The sequence below is a fragment of the Microchirus variegatus genome, assembly GCF_963457635.1.
Source record: "Microchirus variegatus genome assembly, chromosome: 8".
In the NCBI taxonomy this organism is placed as follows: Eukaryota; Metazoa; Chordata; class Actinopteri; order Pleuronectiformes; family Soleidae; genus Microchirus; species Microchirus variegatus.
The window spans coordinates 32,092,040-32,111,513 of record NC_139809.1 but is presented as its reverse complement, the minus strand read 5'-3'; the positions used below and the strand labels follow the sequence as shown (position 1 = coordinate 32,111,513).

General features: G+C 36.7%; 1 protein-coding gene and 1 pseudogene across 2 annotated transcripts in view; one reads left to right on the top strand and one right to left on the bottom strand.

Annotated features, from left to right (window-relative positions):
• LOC310931244 (aminopeptidase N-like) overlaps window positions 1-19,474 on the bottom strand; it is a gene marked incomplete at both ends in the record, with an annotated part of 42,434 nt that overhangs the window by 3,778 nt on the left and 19,182 nt on the right. Inside the window, 13 exons of the mRNA XM_083894354.1 lie at window positions 47-102; window positions 365-495; window positions 883-962; window positions 2,304-2,476; window positions 4,792-4,857; window positions 4,931-4,996; window positions 5,864-6,007; window positions 6,087-6,200; window positions 6,284-6,438; window positions 6,603-6,729; window positions 6,811-6,947; window positions 7,383-7,525; window positions 7,594-7,780. Of these exons, the coding sequence (XP_083750480.1) occupies window positions 47-102; window positions 365-495; window positions 883-962; window positions 2,304-2,476; window positions 4,792-4,857; window positions 4,931-4,996; window positions 5,864-6,007; window positions 6,087-6,200; window positions 6,284-6,438; window positions 6,603-6,729; window positions 6,811-6,947; window positions 7,383-7,525; window positions 7,594-7,780 (1,579 nt within the window). The remainder of the gene's footprint in view (window positions 1-46; window positions 103-364; window positions 496-882; window positions 963-2,303; window positions 2,477-4,791; window positions 4,858-4,930; window positions 4,997-5,863; window positions 6,008-6,086; window positions 6,201-6,283; window positions 6,439-6,602; window positions 6,730-6,810; window positions 6,948-7,382; window positions 7,526-7,593; window positions 7,781-19,474) is intronic.
• Window positions 1,577-2,168, top strand: LOC310930536 (annotated as a pseudogene). Its single transcript has one exon. The product of its transcript is annotated as an uncharacterized misc_RNA (transcript).

Here is a 19,474-nt window from a genome sequence, read left to right as displayed (position 1 = left end):
AGTACATATGTAGATATACTTTGTGTGTGTATATAAATTCCAGTACCTGGCCAGGTTGAAAGCATCATCCACGAGCTGAGCTCTGTTTAGAACCGGAACAACCTGAGAAAGACCAGTTTAAACAATTAAACAAGAAAGTTAAAAAGTCTTAAAACTTAAAGGGTTAAGGTTTGTAAGTGGGAGGAGTCAGGACTGAGCCATGGTGTGAATGGGTGAAACTTGTGGTGTAAAGCACTTCATAATAACTCTTCTTCTTCTGGTTTACTAACAAAGAGAGTTAAACATGTTTCATAATATAAACAACAGATACATGAGTGAGTGAGTGTGAGTTAGTGAATGAGTGAGTGTATTTTCCTTGATTTACCTGATGATCAGAGTGAAGTTGAGCGATGAGTCTCTCCCAGTTGCCGAGGTCATAGTTCACTCGATAAAATCCAGTTACATTGATGTTGACCAGAACCCACGAGCCACTGGTCCTCAGCTGAGGGTTCAACGCTGACACCAGTGAGAGAGTGAGAGAGTGAGTGAGAGAGTGACAAACAACAGATTGTTTTAGGGATGGCTAAAGTGTTTTACAAATTTTACAACCGTGGGTCTAACAGGGTTAAGAGATTTGCAAATATTTTCAACAGATCCTTGTTCAGGGTGATGTCGACTATTATGATGGTAAATTTCAAGTCATTCTGAGATACTTTTATTTGTTGCTGATGAGCCGCTGTCTGACTGGTGCAGCGTGATAAATCAGTGAAATTTTAAATTCTTCCAAAAAATGTGAAAATCAAGGATGCACACCATGAGCTCAGGCTCAACACATATCCAATGTCTTAGGACGATCTGACTGATGCAACTTGCTTTATAAACAGATACGCGCTTGTTTTTTACCATGTTTCTCTGTCAGCCACCAGATGTCGCTCTGGACCTCGTCAGACGTCATCCAGCGAACTGGAATCAGCCACTGGTACCTGGAGGAAGGACATTTTAATCACTCACTCTGTCACACTCACACACTCACACTCACACACTCACACTCACTCAGTCACACTCACTCTCTCACACTCACTCTGTCACACTCACTCTCTCACTATCACTCTCTCACACTCACTATCACTCTGTCACACTCACTCTCTCACACTCACTCTCTCACTATCACTGTCTCACACTCACACTCACTCTGTCACACTCACTCTCTCACACTCACTCTGTCACTCTCACACTCACTCTCTCACTATCACTCTCTCGCACACATTCACTCACTCTCTCACACTCACATTCACTCTCTCACATTCACTCACTCTCCCACACATTCACTCTCTCACACACTCACTCTGTCACACTCACACATTCACTCTCACTCACTCACACATTCACTCTCACACATTCACTCACTCACACATTCACTCACTCCCACACATTCACTCTCACACTCTCACATTCACTCACTCCCACACATTCACTCTCTCACACTCACATTCACTCACTCTCACACATTCACTCTCTCACAATAACTCTCTCAAACTCACATTCACTCACTCTCACACATTCACTCTCTCACTATCACTCTCTCACACTCACACATTCACTCTCTCACTCTCTCACATTCACTCTGTCACACTCAGTCTCTCACACTCACTCTCTCTCACACATTCACTCACTGTCTCAAACTCACATTCACTCACTCACACATTCACTGTCTCACACTCACATTCACTCACTCTCTCACTATCACTCACACTCACATTCACTCTCTCACATTCACTCACTCTCTCACACATTCACTCTCTCACATTCACTTACTCACACATTCACTGTCTCACACTCACATTCACTCACTCTCTCACTATCACTCACACTCACATTCACTCTCTCACATTCACTCACTCTCTCACACATTCACTCTCTCACATTCACTCACTCTCTCACACATTCACTCTCTCACATTCACTTACTCACACATTCACTGTCTCACACTCACATTCACTCTCTCTCACACTCACACATTCACGCTCTTACACATTCACTCTCTCACATTCACTCTCTCTCTCACACTCACTCTCTCACTCTCACTCTCTCACACACTCACTCTGTCACACTCACTCTCTCACACTCACTCTCTCACACACTCACTCTCTCACACACTCACTCTCACACTCACTCTCTCACATTCACTCTCTCTCACACACTCACTCTCTCACACACTCACTCTCTCTCACACACTCACTCTCTCTCACACTCACTCTCTCACACTCACTCTCTCACACTCACTGTCTCACACTCATGTCATTGTGTTGTGTTGTGTTGTGTACTTGTACGGTGATGACACTGTGATGTTGGGCTCTGGATCCAACAGGAAGTACTCCTGAGAGACGTTTCCTGTGCTGGTATCTATGGTAACCACAGGAAAACCCATCTGGAGCACCCAGCGGTTCATGATGTCATCGACTGGATGAGGGAGTGAAACGTTGTTGGCTTTGGCCGCCTGATGACAGAGTGACAGTGAGTGAGTGAATGTCATGTGTTTGTGTTTGTGTTTGTGTTTGTGTTTCATGTGTTTTGTGTTTGTGTTCCATGTGTTTTGTGTTTGTGTTCCATGTGTTTTGTGTTTGTGTTCCATGTGTTTGTGTTTGTGTTTGTGTTTGTATTTCATGTGTTTGTGTTTCACGTGTTTGTGTTCCATGTGTTTGTGTTTGTGTTCCTTGTGTTTCATGTGTTTGTGTTTCATGTGTTTGTGTTTCATGTGTTTGTGTTTGTGTTCCATGTGTTTGTGTTTGTGTTCCTTGTGTTTCATGTGTTTGTGTTTCATGTGTTTGTGTTTGTGTTTCATGTGTTTGTGTTTCACGGTTTCACGCGTTTGTGTTTCATGTGTTTGTGTTTCACGTGTTTGTGTTTCGTGTGTTTGTGTTTCGTGTGTTTGTGTTTCATGTGTTTCATGTGTTTGTGTTTGTATTTGTGTTTCATGTGTTTGTGTTTGTGTTTCATGTGTTTGTGTCTCATGTGTTTGTGTTTGTGTTTCATGTGTTTGTGTCTCATGTGTTTCATGTGTTTGTGTTTGTGTTTCATGTGTTTGTGTTTCATGTGTTTGTGTTTCATGTGTTTCATGTGTTTGTGTTTCATGTGTTTGTGTTTCATGTGTTTGTGTTCCTTGTGTTTGTGTTTTATGTGTTTGTGTTTCATGTGTTTGTGTTTCATGTGTTTGTGTTTCACGGTTTCACGCGTTTGTGTTTCATGTGTTTGTGTTTCACGTGTTTGTGTTTCGTGTGTTTGTGTTTCGTGTGTTTGTGTTTCATGTGTTTCATGTGTTTGTGTTTGTGTTTCATGTGTTTGTGTTTCATGTGTTTGTGTTTCATGTGTTTGTGTTTGTGTTTCATGTGTTTGTGTATCATGTGTTTGTGTTTGTGTTTCATGTGTTTGTGTTTCATGTGTTTGTTTATGTTTCATGTGTTTGTGTTTGTGTTACATGTGTTTGTGTTTCATTTGTTTCATGTGTTTGTGTTTCATGTGTTTCATCTGTTTGTGTTTGTGTTTCATGTGTTTGTGTTTCATGTGTTTGTGTTTCATATGTTTGTGTTTCATGTGTTTGTGTTTCATATGTTTGTTTCATGTGTTTGTGTTTCATGTGTTTCATGTGTTTGTGTTTCATATGTTTGTGTTTCATGTGTTTTATGTGTTTGTGTTTCATGTGTTTCATGTGTTTGTGTTTCATGTGTTTCATGTGTTTGTGTTTCATGTGTTTCATGTGTTTGTGTTTCATGTGTTTGTGTTTCATGTGTTTCATGTGTTTGTGTTTCATATGTTTGTGTTTCATGTGTTTCATATGTTTGTGTTTCATGTGTTTCATGTGTTTGTGTTTCATGTGTTTGTGTTTCATGTGTTTCATGTGTTTGTGTTTCATATGTTTGTGTTTCATGTGTTTCATATGTTTGTGTTTCATGTGTTTCATGTGTTTGTGTTTCATGTGTTTGTGTTTCATGTGTTTCATGTGTTTGTGTTTCATGTGTTTCATGTGTTTGTGTTTCATGTGTTTGTGTTTGTGTTTCATGTGTTTGTGTTTCATGTGTCTGTGTTTGTGTTTCATGTGTTTGTGTTTCATGTGTTTCATGTGTTTGTGTTTCATGTGTTTGTGTTTGTGTTTGTGTTTCATGTGTTTGTGTTTCATGTGTCTGTGTTTGTGTTTCATGTGTTTGTGTTTGTGTTTCATTTGTTTCATATGTTTGTGTTTCATGTGTTTCATGTGTTTGTGTCTGTTTCATGTGTTTGTGTTTCATGTGTTTGTGTTTCATGTGTTTCATGTGTTTGTGTTTCATATGTTTGTGTTTCATGTGTTTCATATGTTTGTGTTTCATGTGTTTCATGTGTTTGTGTTTCATGTGTTTGTGTTTCATGTGTTTCATGTGTTTGTGTTTCATGTGTTTCATGTGTTTGTGTTTCATGTGTTTGTGTTTGTGTTTCATGTGTTTGTGTTTCATGTGTCTGTGTTTGTGTTTCATGTGTTTGTGTTTCATGTGTTTCATGTGTTTGTGTTTCATGTGTTTGTGTTTGTGTTTGTGTTTCATGTGTTTGTGTTTCATGTGTCTGTGTTTGTGTTTCATGTGTTTGTGTTTGTGTTTCATTTGTTTCATATGTTTGTGTTTCATGTGTTTCATGTGTTTGTGTCTGTTTCATGTGTTTGTGTTTCATGTGTTTCATGTGTTTGTGTTTCATGTGTTTGTGTCTGTTTGTGTTTCTTGTGTTTCACGTTTCACATGTTTCACGTGTTTTCTTGTGTTTCACATGTTTCACGTGTTGTCATCTCACCGTTTGCAGATGACTCCATAAATCCTTCCCAACTGTGTTGCTGTAGCTAAAGTGACGGAGGTACGTCTGCAGACGGAAAAGACGACGTTATTGAAACAATCAAGAACATGAGGATGACGATGGTGAGAAACAAACTTACGCTGAGGCCCTGGACAAAAACTGGCTCTGAGAGAAAATCGGACAACATCCTCAACACAGCTGCTCCCTGATGAAGAGACACAAGCATAAAGTCAGTGTGACGACAGTGAGAGCGCCCCCTGCTGCTGAGGACCAGACACAAGACATGAGGTTTCAGACTCTGAACAAAACAAAGTTCAACTTAAAGGGAAGAAATATTTCTAAATGTTTCCGTTTCCGTGTGCGTTAGCGGACTGTACGTTAGCGGCCTGTGCGTTAGCGGCCAGTGCATTAACGGTGTGTGCGTTAGCGGCCTGTGTGTTAGCGGCGTGTGCGTTAGAGGCCTGTGTGTTATTCCTGTGTGCGTTAGCGGCATGTTTGTTAGTGACCTGTGCGTTAGCGGCATGTTGGTTAGCGACCTGTGCGTTAGCGTTAGCAGCTTGTGCGTTAGCTGTGTTTGGGTTAGCGGCCTGTGCATTAGCGGCCTGTGTGTCAGCGGCCTGTGCGTTAGTGGTGTTTGCCTTAGCGGCGTGTGGCTTAGCGGCAGGTTTCTAAATGTTTCAGTTTGCTGTTCTGGGAAGTGCCGTTAGCAGCGTGTGCGTTAGCGGCTTGTGTGCGTTAGCGGCCTGTGAGTTAGCGGCCTGTGAGTTAGCGGCCTGTGTGTCAGCGGCCTGTGCGTCAGCGGCGTGTGCGTTACCGGCGTGTGCATTAGTGGCTTGTGCGTTAGCGGCTTGTGCGTTAGCGGTGTGTGTGTTAGCGGCAGGTTTCTAAATGTTTCCGTTTCCTGTTCTGGGAAGTGGCGTTAGCGGCTTGTGTGTTAGCGGCCTGTGCGTTAGTGGCCTGTGAGTTAGCGGCGTGTGCGTTAGTGGTGTTTGCGTTAGCGGCGTGTGCGTTAGCGGCCTGTGCATTAGCGGCGTGTGTGTTACCGCCGTGTGCGTTAGCGGCGGGTGCGTACTTTGCTGTACGAGACGACGTCAAACTGTGCACTGATCTGCTCTGGGAGGACGACGTCGTCTTCTTCCGACGACAGAGGGTGAGACGAGGTCAAGGCGTCGACCGCAAACACTCTGTGGACGTCGTCCAGAACCATCAGGTCTTTCTAAAGGACACACAAACGTATGAGTGATTTGTGCGTGTGCGTGTAAAGTGTTTTGTCGTCGCGCGAGTCGCGTCTTCACCACGTTCCACGCCGGCTCGGCGTGATCCGCCCCCAGGTACGACACGTACGTGGCGAAGCCCTCGTTCAGCCACACCTCGTTCCACCAGCGCAGAGTCACCAGGTTTCCAAACCACTGCGAAGCATCACATGACACGTGGTGAGTGACAGGCAGAGCGTGAGGAGAGCGTGGCGTTACCGTGGCGTTACCGTGGTTACCATGTGAGCCAGTTCGTGAGCGATGATGGTGGCGGTGGACTCTTTGCTCCTGGACGACGAGGTCAAAGGGTCGTAGAGAAGTTTGCTCTCTCTGTACGTCACCAAACCCCAGTTCTCCATCGCACCAAAGTAGAAATCAGGGAGAGCGATTTGATCTGTCTCACAAGGTCAAAGGTCAAAGGTCAAAGGTGATCTCAAGTCAACAACTGACCCAGGCTGCAATAGTTTTGATTTATATTCACTTTTTATTTTTTAAATTATCTCACTCACTCAGTCACTCACTCATTCACTCACTCAGTCACTCTTAGGCCACGCCCACCTGATTTACTGAGTGGATAGGAGGAGTTATAGTAGGACTGGAGGAAGTGCAGTACCGGCCCCGTCACATTGAGGGCGTAGTTTCCCTGGCCTTTCTCGATGGCCGTCCTTCGAGCCCAGATCCGAATCTGACCAAACAACAGCGAACGTTTCACCTGAGTCATGTGTTCACAGAAGGTCAAAGGTCACTTTGACGCTCGCACGTTTACCAGCGCGTCTCCGTGGGCGTGGCTAATGCTGGCGAAGTCGCAGACGACCACGGCCAAAAGGTACGTGGACATTTTCTTGGTCGGTTCAAACGTCGTCCGAGTCACGGCTTCTCCGTCGATCGTGATGTTTGCGATTTCTGCGAAAGATCGTTAATGTTTACGATGAACTGTTACCTTCACACTGTTGTAACGTAACAAAGTACACACTCTACTCTGTTACTTTGTTATTTATATTATATTATATACTTGTACTCCACCACACTTACTATTATGGTCTGTATTTATATTGAGCTTTTCTAGTCTTCACTCATTCACATGCTGCAACATTCAGTGTCTTTGCTCAAGGACACAAAAGACAAGCAGAGTTGGGAATTGAACCCACAACCTTCCAACTGACAGACACCTGCTCGTCCCACTGATCCACCGTGACTCTGTCCTGACTCCACACTTCTACAACTCACAGTACATTTTATATCAGAAAATGACTTTTGATACTTAAGTGATAAAAAAGTGCCATGTTCTGGTCACATACTTGTACTTTTACTATGACTTTAAAGTACTTTATACACGACCTGTTTCTCTGCCGTTGGACAGAGCCACAGTTCCCTGAGGATGAATCACAGTCATGAAGAACATGGCTTTCATCGCCGGCTCGTCGAAACACGGGAAGGTTTTCCTGGCGTGAGTCGGATGCATCTGCGAGGTGGCGACGATCCTGCGGGCCAATGGTTTTCAGTGAGACTTTTTAAATGAGCTCAGCCAATCAGGACAATGAGGACTTACTTCCTGACTCCGCCTTCTTCATATTCACTCCTGTAAAAACCGGCCAGGTCGTCGGCCAGTTCGCCGGTGAACTCCGTGTGCAGCTGATACGTCTGACCTTCACTGAGTTTACCGTCCAGTTCCACAACCAGGTACTGAGTCTGAGGCTGCAGCCACCACGACTTAATCCCAGGGACAGCGCCACCACCTGGACATGTGGAAAATGAAGGACTTTGGGTCTTTATGTCCAACCTACATTTTAAGACTTTAGTGTCGAATGTCAGAAACAACAGGTGTTTGATGATTCATTTTCCTGATTCAAAATTGTACAGTTTTTTTGAAAATAAATACAAAGTAAATTTGTACAATACAATATACTCATCAAAAATGTCTTACTCTTCTGTAATGGCCTAATGGTTAAGACACTGCCCTGTAAAGGCAATGGTCATGGGTTCAAATCCCTTCTTTCTCCAAAAACTTCATACTTGACTATATTGTTCAAAAGGTGACAGTTTTTTTGGGCAAATTTTTTTGGGGCAAAAATTTGTCAAAAATGTCATATTATACTACGTCGTCCCAAATTTTTTTTTTTTTTTTTGAAAAAAATGAATTTTGGTCCAAAATTTGACAAAAACGACATACTATACTATGTCGTCCAAAATCGGACAATTTTTTTGAAAAACCTTTTTTTGGTCCAAAACTTGACAAAAACGTCATACTATACTATGTCGTCCGAAATTTGATAATTTTTATGAAAAAAAAAGATTTGGTCCAAAATATGATAAAAACGTCTTACTATACTATGTCGTCCAAAATTGTACAATTTTTTTTTACAAACATTTTTTGGCCCAAAATGAGTCAAAAACGTCATACTATACTATGTGGTCTAAAATTGTATAGTTTTTTTGAAAAAAATATGTGGTCCTAAATGTGACAAAAACCTCACATGGAAATTGAACCCCAGTCTCCTATCCATGAGGCAATGTCAAACTCATAGAGCTATGTCTTAACAAATGTTGTTTTGGTTTGTTTTATTTGTCACCCTATACTATGTCGTCTAAAATGTGACCATTTTTTTTTGACACATTTTTTTGGTCCATGTTTGTCAAAAACGTAATACTATACTGTGACGTCCATGATTTGATAATTTTTTTGAAAAAAAAAGATTTGGTCCAAAATTAGTCAAAAACGACATACTATACTATGTCGTCCAAAAGGACACAGTTTAGTAAAGCTTCACCTCATGACAGGATTTGAACTCACAACCTCACACACATGAGTCTTACTCATACAGCAGAATATATTTTGACTGAGCTGCAGAAAAACACTTTCTTGGTGTTTTTAACTTGTGTTTTTGGCCTAAAGTTTTCAAAGTGTGTGAACTTGACTTCATTGTCAGATTAGAACTTCTAACCTCAGAGATACAAGTCAACTCCTGCTGGACTGAGACACTTGTCTTCATGCTCTTACTCTGAATTTCTTGGTTTCTCGTCTTGGTCAGAGTTTTTCAAAAATGTAACCGTTGAATTCTGAGGACAAACTGTTTGATCGTTCATCAGTTCACTTATTTCATGTGATCATCTGTCAAGAGAATCACCAGCGCTGAAGATGGTGCAGTGGACAAGGACGTCGCATCACAACTCAAAACATCGTGGGTTCGAATCCCGCTCCAGGTATGTGTCTAAGAATATGTGTGTGTTTGTGTGTGTGTGTGTCGGTGTGCTTCAAAAACAACAAAACAAACCAATTTACGACAACCAAACCAAAACTCTCCGTCGCGTGCGTGCGTTTGCGTCATTTCAATTTCAACGAGGATTTCAACTTCAACATCAACGACTTGGCGATAATGGAAGGAAAGAGCTAGCCTTGAAAAGGCTTGAAGAAGCCTCGAAAAGTGCTAGCTGGAATATTTTGTTGACAAATATCAAAACTTGATAAAAACAACATATGTAATTAAAAATTTCATACATTTTTTGGAGAAAAAAAATTTGGTCCAAAATTTGAAAAAAATGACGTATTATACTATGTCGTCCAAATTTTTGATTTTTTTTGAAAAAAAAAAGATTTGGTCCAAAATTTGACAAAAACGTCATATGTCGTCCAAAATTTCAAGATTTTTTTGAAAAAATGTTTGACAAACACGTCATACTATACTATGTCGTCCAAAATGTGACAATTCTTTTGAAAAACCTTTTTATGCTCCAAAACTTGACAAAAACATCATACTATACTATGTAGTACGTCATACTATACTATGTCTCCAAAATGTGACCATTTTTGGAGAAAAAAAATTTGGTCCAAAATTGGACAAAAACGACATACTATACTATGTCGTCCAAATTCTGATCATTTTTTTGAAAAACGTTTTTATGCTCCAAAACTTGACAAAAACGTCATACTATACTATGTAGTACGTCATACTATACTATGGCTCCAAAATGTGACCATTTGTGGATAAAAAAAATTTGGTCCAAAATTGGACAAAAACGACATACTATACTATGTCGTCCAAATTCTGACCATTTTTTTGAAAAACGTTTTTTTGGTCCAAAACTTGACAAAAACGTCATACTATATCATGTAGTACGTCATACTATACTATATGGTCCAAAATGTGACAATTTTTGGAGAAAAAAAATTTGGTCCAAAATTGGACAAAAACGACATACTATACTATGTCGTCCAAATTCTGACAATTTTTTTGAAAAACGTTTTTTTGGTCCAAAACTTGACAAAAACGTCATACTATACCATGTAGTACGTCATACTATACTATGTCTCCAAAATGTGACCATTTTTGGAGAAAAAAAATTTGGTCCAAAATTGGACAAAAACGACATACTATACTATGTCGTCCAAATTCTGATCATTTTTTTGAAAAACGTTTTTATGCTCCAAAACTTGACAAAAACGTCATACTATACTATGTAGTACGTCATACTATACTATGGCTCCAAAATGTGACCATTTGTGGAGAAAAAAAATTTGGTCCAAAATTGGACAAAAACGACATACTATACTATGTCGTTCAAATTCTGACCATTTTTTTGAAAAACGTTTTTTTGGTCCAAAACTTGACAAAAACGTCATACTATATCATGTAGTACGTCAAACTATACTATGTGGTCCAAAATGTGACAATTTTTGGAGAAAAAAAATTTGGTCCAAAATTGGACAAAAACGACATACTATACTATGTCGTCCAAATTCTGACAATTTTTTTGAAAAACGTTTTTTTGGTCCAAAACTTGACAAAAACGTCATACTATACCATGTAGTACGTCATACTATACTATGTGGTCCAAAATGTGACAATTTTTGGAGAAAAAAAATTTGGTCCAAAATTGGACAAAAACGACATACTATACTATGTCGTCTAAAATCTGACCATTTTTTTGAAAAACGTTTTTTTGGTCCAAAACTTGACAAAAACGTCATACTATACTATGTAGTACGTCATACTATACTATGGCTCCAAAATGTGACCATTTGTGGAGAAAAAAGAATTTGGTCCAAAATTGGACAAAAACGACATACTATACTATGTCGTCCAAAATCTGACCATTTTTTTGAAAAAACGTTTTTATGCTCCAAAACTTGCCAAAAAAACGTCATACTATACTATGTAGTACGTCATACTATACTATGGCTCCAAAATGTGACCATTTTTGGAGAAAAAAAATTTGGTCCAAAATTGGACAAAAACGACATACTATACGATGTCGTCCAAAATATGAAATTATTTTTTTGGGAAAAACATTTTTTTGGTCCAAAACTTGACAAAAACGTCATACTATACTATGTAGTACGTCATACTATACTATGGCTCCAAAATGTGACCATTTGTGGAGAAAAAAAGATTTGGTCTAAAATTGGACAAAAACGACATACTATACTATGTCGTCCAAATTCTGACCATTTTTTTGAAAAACGTTTTTTGCTCCAAAACTTGACAAAAACGTCATACTATACCATGTAGTACATCATACTATACTATGTCTCCAAAATGTGACCATTTGTGGAGAAAAAAAATTTGGTCCAAAATTGGACAAAAACAACATACTATACTATGTCGTCCAAAATATGAAAATATTTTTTGGAAAGACATTTTTTTGGTCCAAAACTTGACAAAAACGTCATACTATACTATGTAGTACGTCATATTATACTATGTCTCCAAAATGTGACCATTTTTGGAGAAAAAAAATTTGGTCCAAAATTTGACAAAAACGACATACTATACTATGTCGTCCAAATTCTGACCACTATTTTTGAAAAACGTTTTTATGCTCCAAAACTTGACAAAAACGTCATACTATACTATGTAGTACGTCATACTATACTATGGCTCCAAAATGTGACCATTTGTGGAGAAAAAAAATTTGGTCCAAAATTGGACAAAAACGACATACTATACTATGTCGTTCAAATTCTGACCATTTTTTTGAAAAACGTTTTTTGGTCCAAAACTTGACAAAAACGTCATACTATACTATGTAGTACGTCATACTATACTATGGCTCCAAAATGTGACCATTTGTGGATAAAAAAAATTTGGTCCAAAATTGGACAAAAACGACATACTATACACTATGTCGTCCAAATTCTGATCATTTTTTTGAAAAACTTTTTTTGGTCCAAAACTTGACAAAAACGTCATACTTTATCATGTAGTACGTCATACTATACTATGTGGTCCAAAATGTGACAATTTTTGGAGAAAAAAAATTTGGTCCAAAATTGGACAAAAACGACATACTATACTATGTAGTACATCATGCTATACTATGTCTCCAAAATGTGACCATTTTTTGAAAAAGAAATTTGGTACAAAATTTGACAAAAACGACATACTATTCTATGTCGTCCGAAATTTGATAATTTTTATGAAAAAAAAAGATTTGGTCCAAAATATGATAAAAACGTCATACCATACTATGTCGTCCAAAATTTAAAAAAAAATTTTCACAAACAGTTTTTTGGCCCAAAATGAGTCAAAAACGTCATACTTTACTATGTGGTCTAAAATTGTATAGTTTTTTTGAAAAAAATATGTGGTCCAAAATGTGTCAATTTTTTGAAAAAAAATTTGGTCCAAAATTTGACAAAAACGTCATATGTCGTCCAAAATTTCATGATTTTTTTGAAAAAATGTTTGACAAACACGTCATACTATACTATGTCGTCCAAAATGTGACAATTTTTTTGAAAAACCTTTTTTTGGTCCAAAACTTGACAAAAAAGTCTTACTATACTATGTAGTACGTCATACTATACTATGTCTCCAAAATGTGACCATTTTTTGAAAAAGAAATTTGGTCCAAAATTTGACAAAAACGACATACTATATACTATGTCGTCCGAAATTTGATAATTTTTATGAAAAAAAAAGATTTGGTCCAAAATATGATAAAAACGTCGTACCATACCATGTGGTCTAAAATTGTATAGTTTTTTTGAAAAAAATATGTGGTCCTAAATGTGACAAAAACCTCACATGGGAATTGAACCCCAGTCTCCTATCCATGAGGCAATGTCAAACTCATAGAGCTATGTCTTAACAAATGTTGTTTTGGTTTGTTTTATTTGTCACCCTATACTATGTCGTCTAAAATGTGACCATTTTTTTTTGACACATTTTTTTGGTCCATGTTTGTCAAAAACGTAATACTATACTGTGACGTCCATGATTTGATAATTTTTTTGAAAAAAAAAGATTTGGTCCAAAATTAGTCAAAAACGACATACTATACTATGTCGTCCAAAAGGACACAGTTTAGTAAAGCTTCACCTCATGACAGGATTTGAACTCACAACCTCACACACATGAGTCTTACTCATACAGCAGAATATATTTTGACTGAGCTGCAGAAAAACACTTTCTTGGTGTTTTTAACTTGTGTTTTTGGCCTAAAGTTTTCAAAGTGTGTGAACTTGACTTCATTGTCAGATTAGAACTTCTAACCTCAGAGATACAAGTCAACTCCTGCTGGACTGAGACACTTGTCTTCATGCTCTTACTCTGAATTTCTTGGTTTCTCGTCTTGGTCAGAGTTTTTCAAAAATGTAACCGTTGAATTCTGAGGACAAACTGTTTGATCGTTCATCAGTTCACTTATTTCATGTGATCATCTGTCAAGAGAATCACCAGCGCTGAAGATGGTGCAGTGGACAAGGACGTCGCATCACAACTCAAAACATCGTGGGTTCGAATCCCGCTCCAGGTATGTGTCTAAGAATATGTGTGTGTTTGTGTGTGTGTGTGTCGGTGTGCTTCAAAAACAACAAAACAAACCAATTTACGACAACCAAACCAAAACTCTCCGTCGCGTGCGTGCGTTTGCGTCATTTCAATTTCAACGAGGATTTCAACTTCAACATCAACGACTTGGCGATAATGGAAGGAAAGAGCTAGCCTTGAAAAGGCTTGAAGAAGCCTCGAAAAGTGCTAGCTGGAATATTTTGTTGACAAATATCAAAACTTGATAAAAACAACATATGTAATTAAAAATTTCATACATTTTTTGGAGAAAAAAAATTTGGTCCAAAATTTGAAAAAAATGACGTATTATACTATGTCGTCCAAATTTTTGATTTTTTTTGAAAAAAAAAAGATTTGGTCCAAAATTTGACAAAAACGTCATATGTCGTCCAAAATTTCAAGATTTTTTTGAAAAAATGTTTGACAAACACGTCATACTATACTATGTCGTCCAAAATGTGACAATTCTTTTGAAAAACCTTTTTATGCTCCAAAACTTGACAAAAACATCATACTATACTATGTAGTACGTCATACTATACTATGTCTCCAAAATGTGACCATTTTTGGAGAAAAAAAATTTGGTCCAAAATTGGACAAAAACGACATACTATACTATGTCGTCCAAATTCTGATCATTTTTTTGAAAAACGTTTTTATGCTCCAAAACTTGACAAAAACGTCATACTATACTATGTAGTACGTCATACTATACTATGGCTCCAAAATGTGACCATTTGTGGATAAAAAAAATTTGGTCCAAAATTGGACAAAAACGACATACTATACTATGTCGTCCAAATTCTGACCATTTTTTTGAAAAACGTTTTTTTGGTCCAAAACTTGACAAAAACGTCATACTATATCATGTAGTACGTCATACTATACTATATGGTCCAAAATGTGACAATTTTTGGAGAAAAAAAATTTGGTCCAAAATTGGACAAAAACGACATACTATACTATGTCGTCCAAATTCTGACAATTTTTTTGAAAAACGTTTTTTTGGTCCAAAACTTGACAAAAACGTCATACTATACCATGTAGTACGTCATACTATACTATGTCTCCAAAATGTGACCATTTTTGGAGAAAAAAAATTTGGTCCAAAATTGGACAAAAACGACATACTATACTATGTCGTCCAAATTCTGATCATTTTTTTGAAAAACGTTTTTATGCTCCAAAACTTGACAAAAACGTCATACTATACTATGTAGTACGTCATACTATACTATGGCTCCAAAATGTGACCATTTGTGGAGAAAAAAAATTTGGTCCAAAATTGGACAAAAACGACATACTATACTATGTCGTTCAAATTCTGACCATTTTTTTGAAAAACGTTTTTTTGGTCCAAAACTTGACAAAAACGTCATACTATATCATGTAGTACGTCAAACTATACTATGTGGTCCAAAATGTGACAATTTTTGGAGAAAAAAAATTTGGTCCAAAATTGGACAAAAACGACATACTATACTATGTCGTCCAAATTCTGACAATTTTTTTGAAAAACGTTTTTTTGGTCCAAAACTTGACAAAAACGTCATACTATACCATGTAGTACGTCATACTATACTATGTGGTCCAAAATGTGACAATTTTTGGAGAAAAAAAATTTGGTCCAAAATTGGACAAAAACGACATACTATACTATGTCGTCTAAAATCTGACCATTTTTTTGAAAAACGTTTTTTTGGTCCAAAACTTGACAAAAACGTCATACTATACTATGTAGTACGTCATACTATACTATGGCTCCAAAATGTGACCATTTGTGGAGAAAAAAGAATTTGGTCCAAAATTGGACAAAAACGACATACTATACTATGTCGTCCAAAATCTGACCATTTTTTTGAAAAAACGTTTTTATGCTCCAAAACTTGCCAAAAAAACGTCATACTATACTATGTAGTACGTCATACTATACTATGGCTCCAAAATGTGACCATTTTTGGAGAAAAAAAATTTGGTCCAAAATTGGACAAAAACGACATACTATACGATGTCGTCCAAAATATGAAATTATTTTTTTGGGAAAAACATTTTTTTGGTCCAAAACTTGACAAAAACGTCATACTATACTATGTAGTACGTCATACTATACTATGGCTCCAAAATGTGACCATTTGTGGAGAAAAAAAGATTTGGTCTAAAATTGGACAAAAACGACATACTATACTATGTCGTCCAAATTCTGACCATTTTTTTGAAAAACGTTTTTTGCTCCAAAACTTGACAAAAACGTCATACTATACCATGTAGTACATCATACTATACTATGTCTCCAAAATGTGACCATTTGTGGAGAAAAAAAATTTGGTCCAAAATTGGACAAAAACAACATACTATACTATGTCGTCCAAAATATGAAAATATTTTTTGGAAAGACATTTTTTTGGTCCAAAACTTGACAAAAACGTCATACTATACTATGTAGTACGTCATATTATACTATGTCTCCAAAATGTGACCATTTTTGGAGAAAAAAAATTTGGTCCAAAATTTGACAAAAACGACATACTATACTATGTCGTCCAAATTCTGACCACTATTTTTGAAAAACGTTTTTATGCTCCAAAACTTGACAAAAACGTCATACTATACTATGTAGTACGTCATACTATACTATGGCTCCAAAATGTGACCATTTGTGGAGAAAAAAAATTTGGTCCAAAATTGGACAAAAACGACATACTATACTATGTCGTTCAAATTCTGACCATTTTTTTGAAAAACGTTTTTTGGTCCAAAACTTGACAAAAACGTCATACTATACTATGTAGTACGTCATACTATACTATGGCTCCAAAATGTGACCATTTGTGGATAAAAAAAATTTGGTCCAAAATTGGACAAAAACGACATACTATACACTATGTCGTCCAAATTCTGATCATTTTTTTGAAAAACTTTTTTTGGTCCAAAACTTGACAAAAACGTCATACTTTATCATGTAGTACGTCATACTATACTATGTGGTCCAAAATGTGACAATTTTTGGAGAAAAAAAATTTGGTCCAAAATTGGACAAAAACGACATACTATACTATGTAGTACATCATGCTATACTATGTCTCCAAAATGTGACCATTTTTTGAAAAAGAAATTTGGTACAAAATTTGACAAAAACGACATACTATTCTATGTCGTCCGAAATTTGATAATTTTTATGAAAAAAAAAGATTTGGTCCAAAATATGATAAAAACGTCATACCATACTATGTCGTCCAAAATTTAAAAAAAAATTTTCACAAACATTTTTTGGCCCAAAATGAGTCAAAAACGTCATACTTTACTATGTGGTCTAAAATTGTATAGTTTTTTTGAAAAAAATATGTGGTCCAAAATGTGTCAATTTTTTGAAAAAAAATTTGGTCCAAAATTTGACAAAAACGTCATATGTCGTCCAAAATTTCATGATTTTTTTGAAAAAATGTTTGACAAACACGTCATACTATACTATGTCGTCCAAAATGTGACAATTTTTTTGAAAAACCTTTTTTTGGTCCAAAACTTGACAAAAAAGTCTTACTATACTATGTAGTACGTCATACTATACTATGTCTCCAAAATGTGACCATTTTTTGAAAAAGAAATTTGGTCCAAAATTTGACAAAAACGACATACTATATACTATGTCGTCCGAAATTTGATAATTTTTATGAAAAAAAAAGATTTGGTCCAAAATATGATAAAAACGTCGTACCATACCATGTGGTCTAAAATTGTATAGTTTTTTTGAAAAAAATATGTGGTCCTAAATGTGACAAAAACCTCACATGGGAATTGAACCCCAGTCTCCTATCCATGAGGCAATGTCAAACTCATAGAGCTATGTCTTAACAAATGTTGTTTTGGTTTGTTTTATTTGTCACCCTATACTATGTCGTCTAAAATGTGACCATTTTTTTTTGACACATTTTTTTGGTCCATGTTTGTCAAAAACGTCATACTATACTGTGACGTCCATGATTTGATAATTTTTTTGAAAAAAAAAGATTTGGTCCAAAATTTGTCAAAAACGACATACTATACTATGTCGTCCAAAAGGACACAGTTTAGTAAAGCTTCACCTCATGACAGGATTTGAACTCACAACCTCACACACATGAGTCTTACTCATACAGCAGAATATATTTTGACTGAGCTGCAGAAAAACACTTTCTTGGTGTTTTTAACTTGTGTCTTTGGCCTAAAGTTTTCAAAGTGTGTGAACTTGACTTCATTGTCAGATTAGAACTTCTAACCTCAGAGATACAAGTCAACTCCTGCTGGACTGAGACACTTGTCTTCATGCTCTTACTCTGAATTTCTTGGTTTCTCGTCTTGGTCAGAGTTTTTCAAAAATGTAACCGTTGAATTCCGAGGACAAACTGTTTGATCGTTCATCAGTTCACTTATTTCATGTGATCATCTGTCAAGAGAATCACCAGCGCTGAAGATGGTGCAGTGGACAAGGACGTCGCATCACAACTCAAAACATCGTGGGTTCGAATCCCGCTCCAGGTATGTGTCTAAGAATATGTGTGTGTTTGTGTGTGTGTGTGTCGGTGTGCTTCAAAAACAACAAAACAAACCAATTTACGACAACCAAACCAAAACTCTCCGTCGCGTGCGTGCGTTTGCGTCATTTCAATTTCAACGAGGATTTCAACTTCAACATCAACGACTTGGCGATAATGGAAGGAAAGAGCTAGCCTTGAAAAGGCTTGAAGAAGCCTCGAAAAGTGCTAGCTGGAATATTTTGTTGACAAATATCAAAACTTGATAAAAACAACATATGTAATTAAAAATTTCCTACATTTTTTGGAGAAAAAAAATTTGGTCCAAAATTTGAAAAAAATGACGTATTATACTATGTCGTCCAAATTTTTGATTTTTTTTGAAAAAAAAAAGATTTGGTCCAAAATTTGACAAAAACGTCATATGTCGTCCAAAATTTCATGATTTTTTTGAAAAAATGTTTGACAAACACGTCATACTATACTATGTCGTCCAAAATGTGACAATTCTTTTGAAAAACCTTTTTATGCTCCAAAACTTGACAAAAACATCATACTATACTATGTAGTACGTCATACTATACTATGTCTCCAAAATGTGACCATTTTTGGAGAAAAAAAATTTGGTCCAAAATTGGACAAAAACGACATACTATACTATGTCGTCCAAATTCTGATCATTTTTTTGAAAAACGTTTTTATGCTCCAAAACTTGACAAAAACGTCATACTATACTATGTAGTACGTCATACTATACTATGGCTCCAAAATGTGACCATTTGTGGATAAAAAAAATTTGGTCCAAAATTGGACAAAAACGACATACTATACTATGTCGTCCAAATTCTGACCATTTTTTTGAAAAACGTTTTTTTGGTCCAAAACTTGACAAAAACGTCATACTATATCATGTAGTACGTCATACTATACTATGTGGTCCAAAATGTGACAATTTTTGGAGAAAAAAAATTTGGTTCAAAATTGGACAAAAACGACATACTATACTATGTCGTCCAAATTCTGACAATTTTTTTGAAAAACGTTTTTTTGGTCCAAAACTTGACAAAAACGTCATACTATACCATGTAGTACGTCATACTATACTATGTGGTCCAAAATGTGACAATTTTTG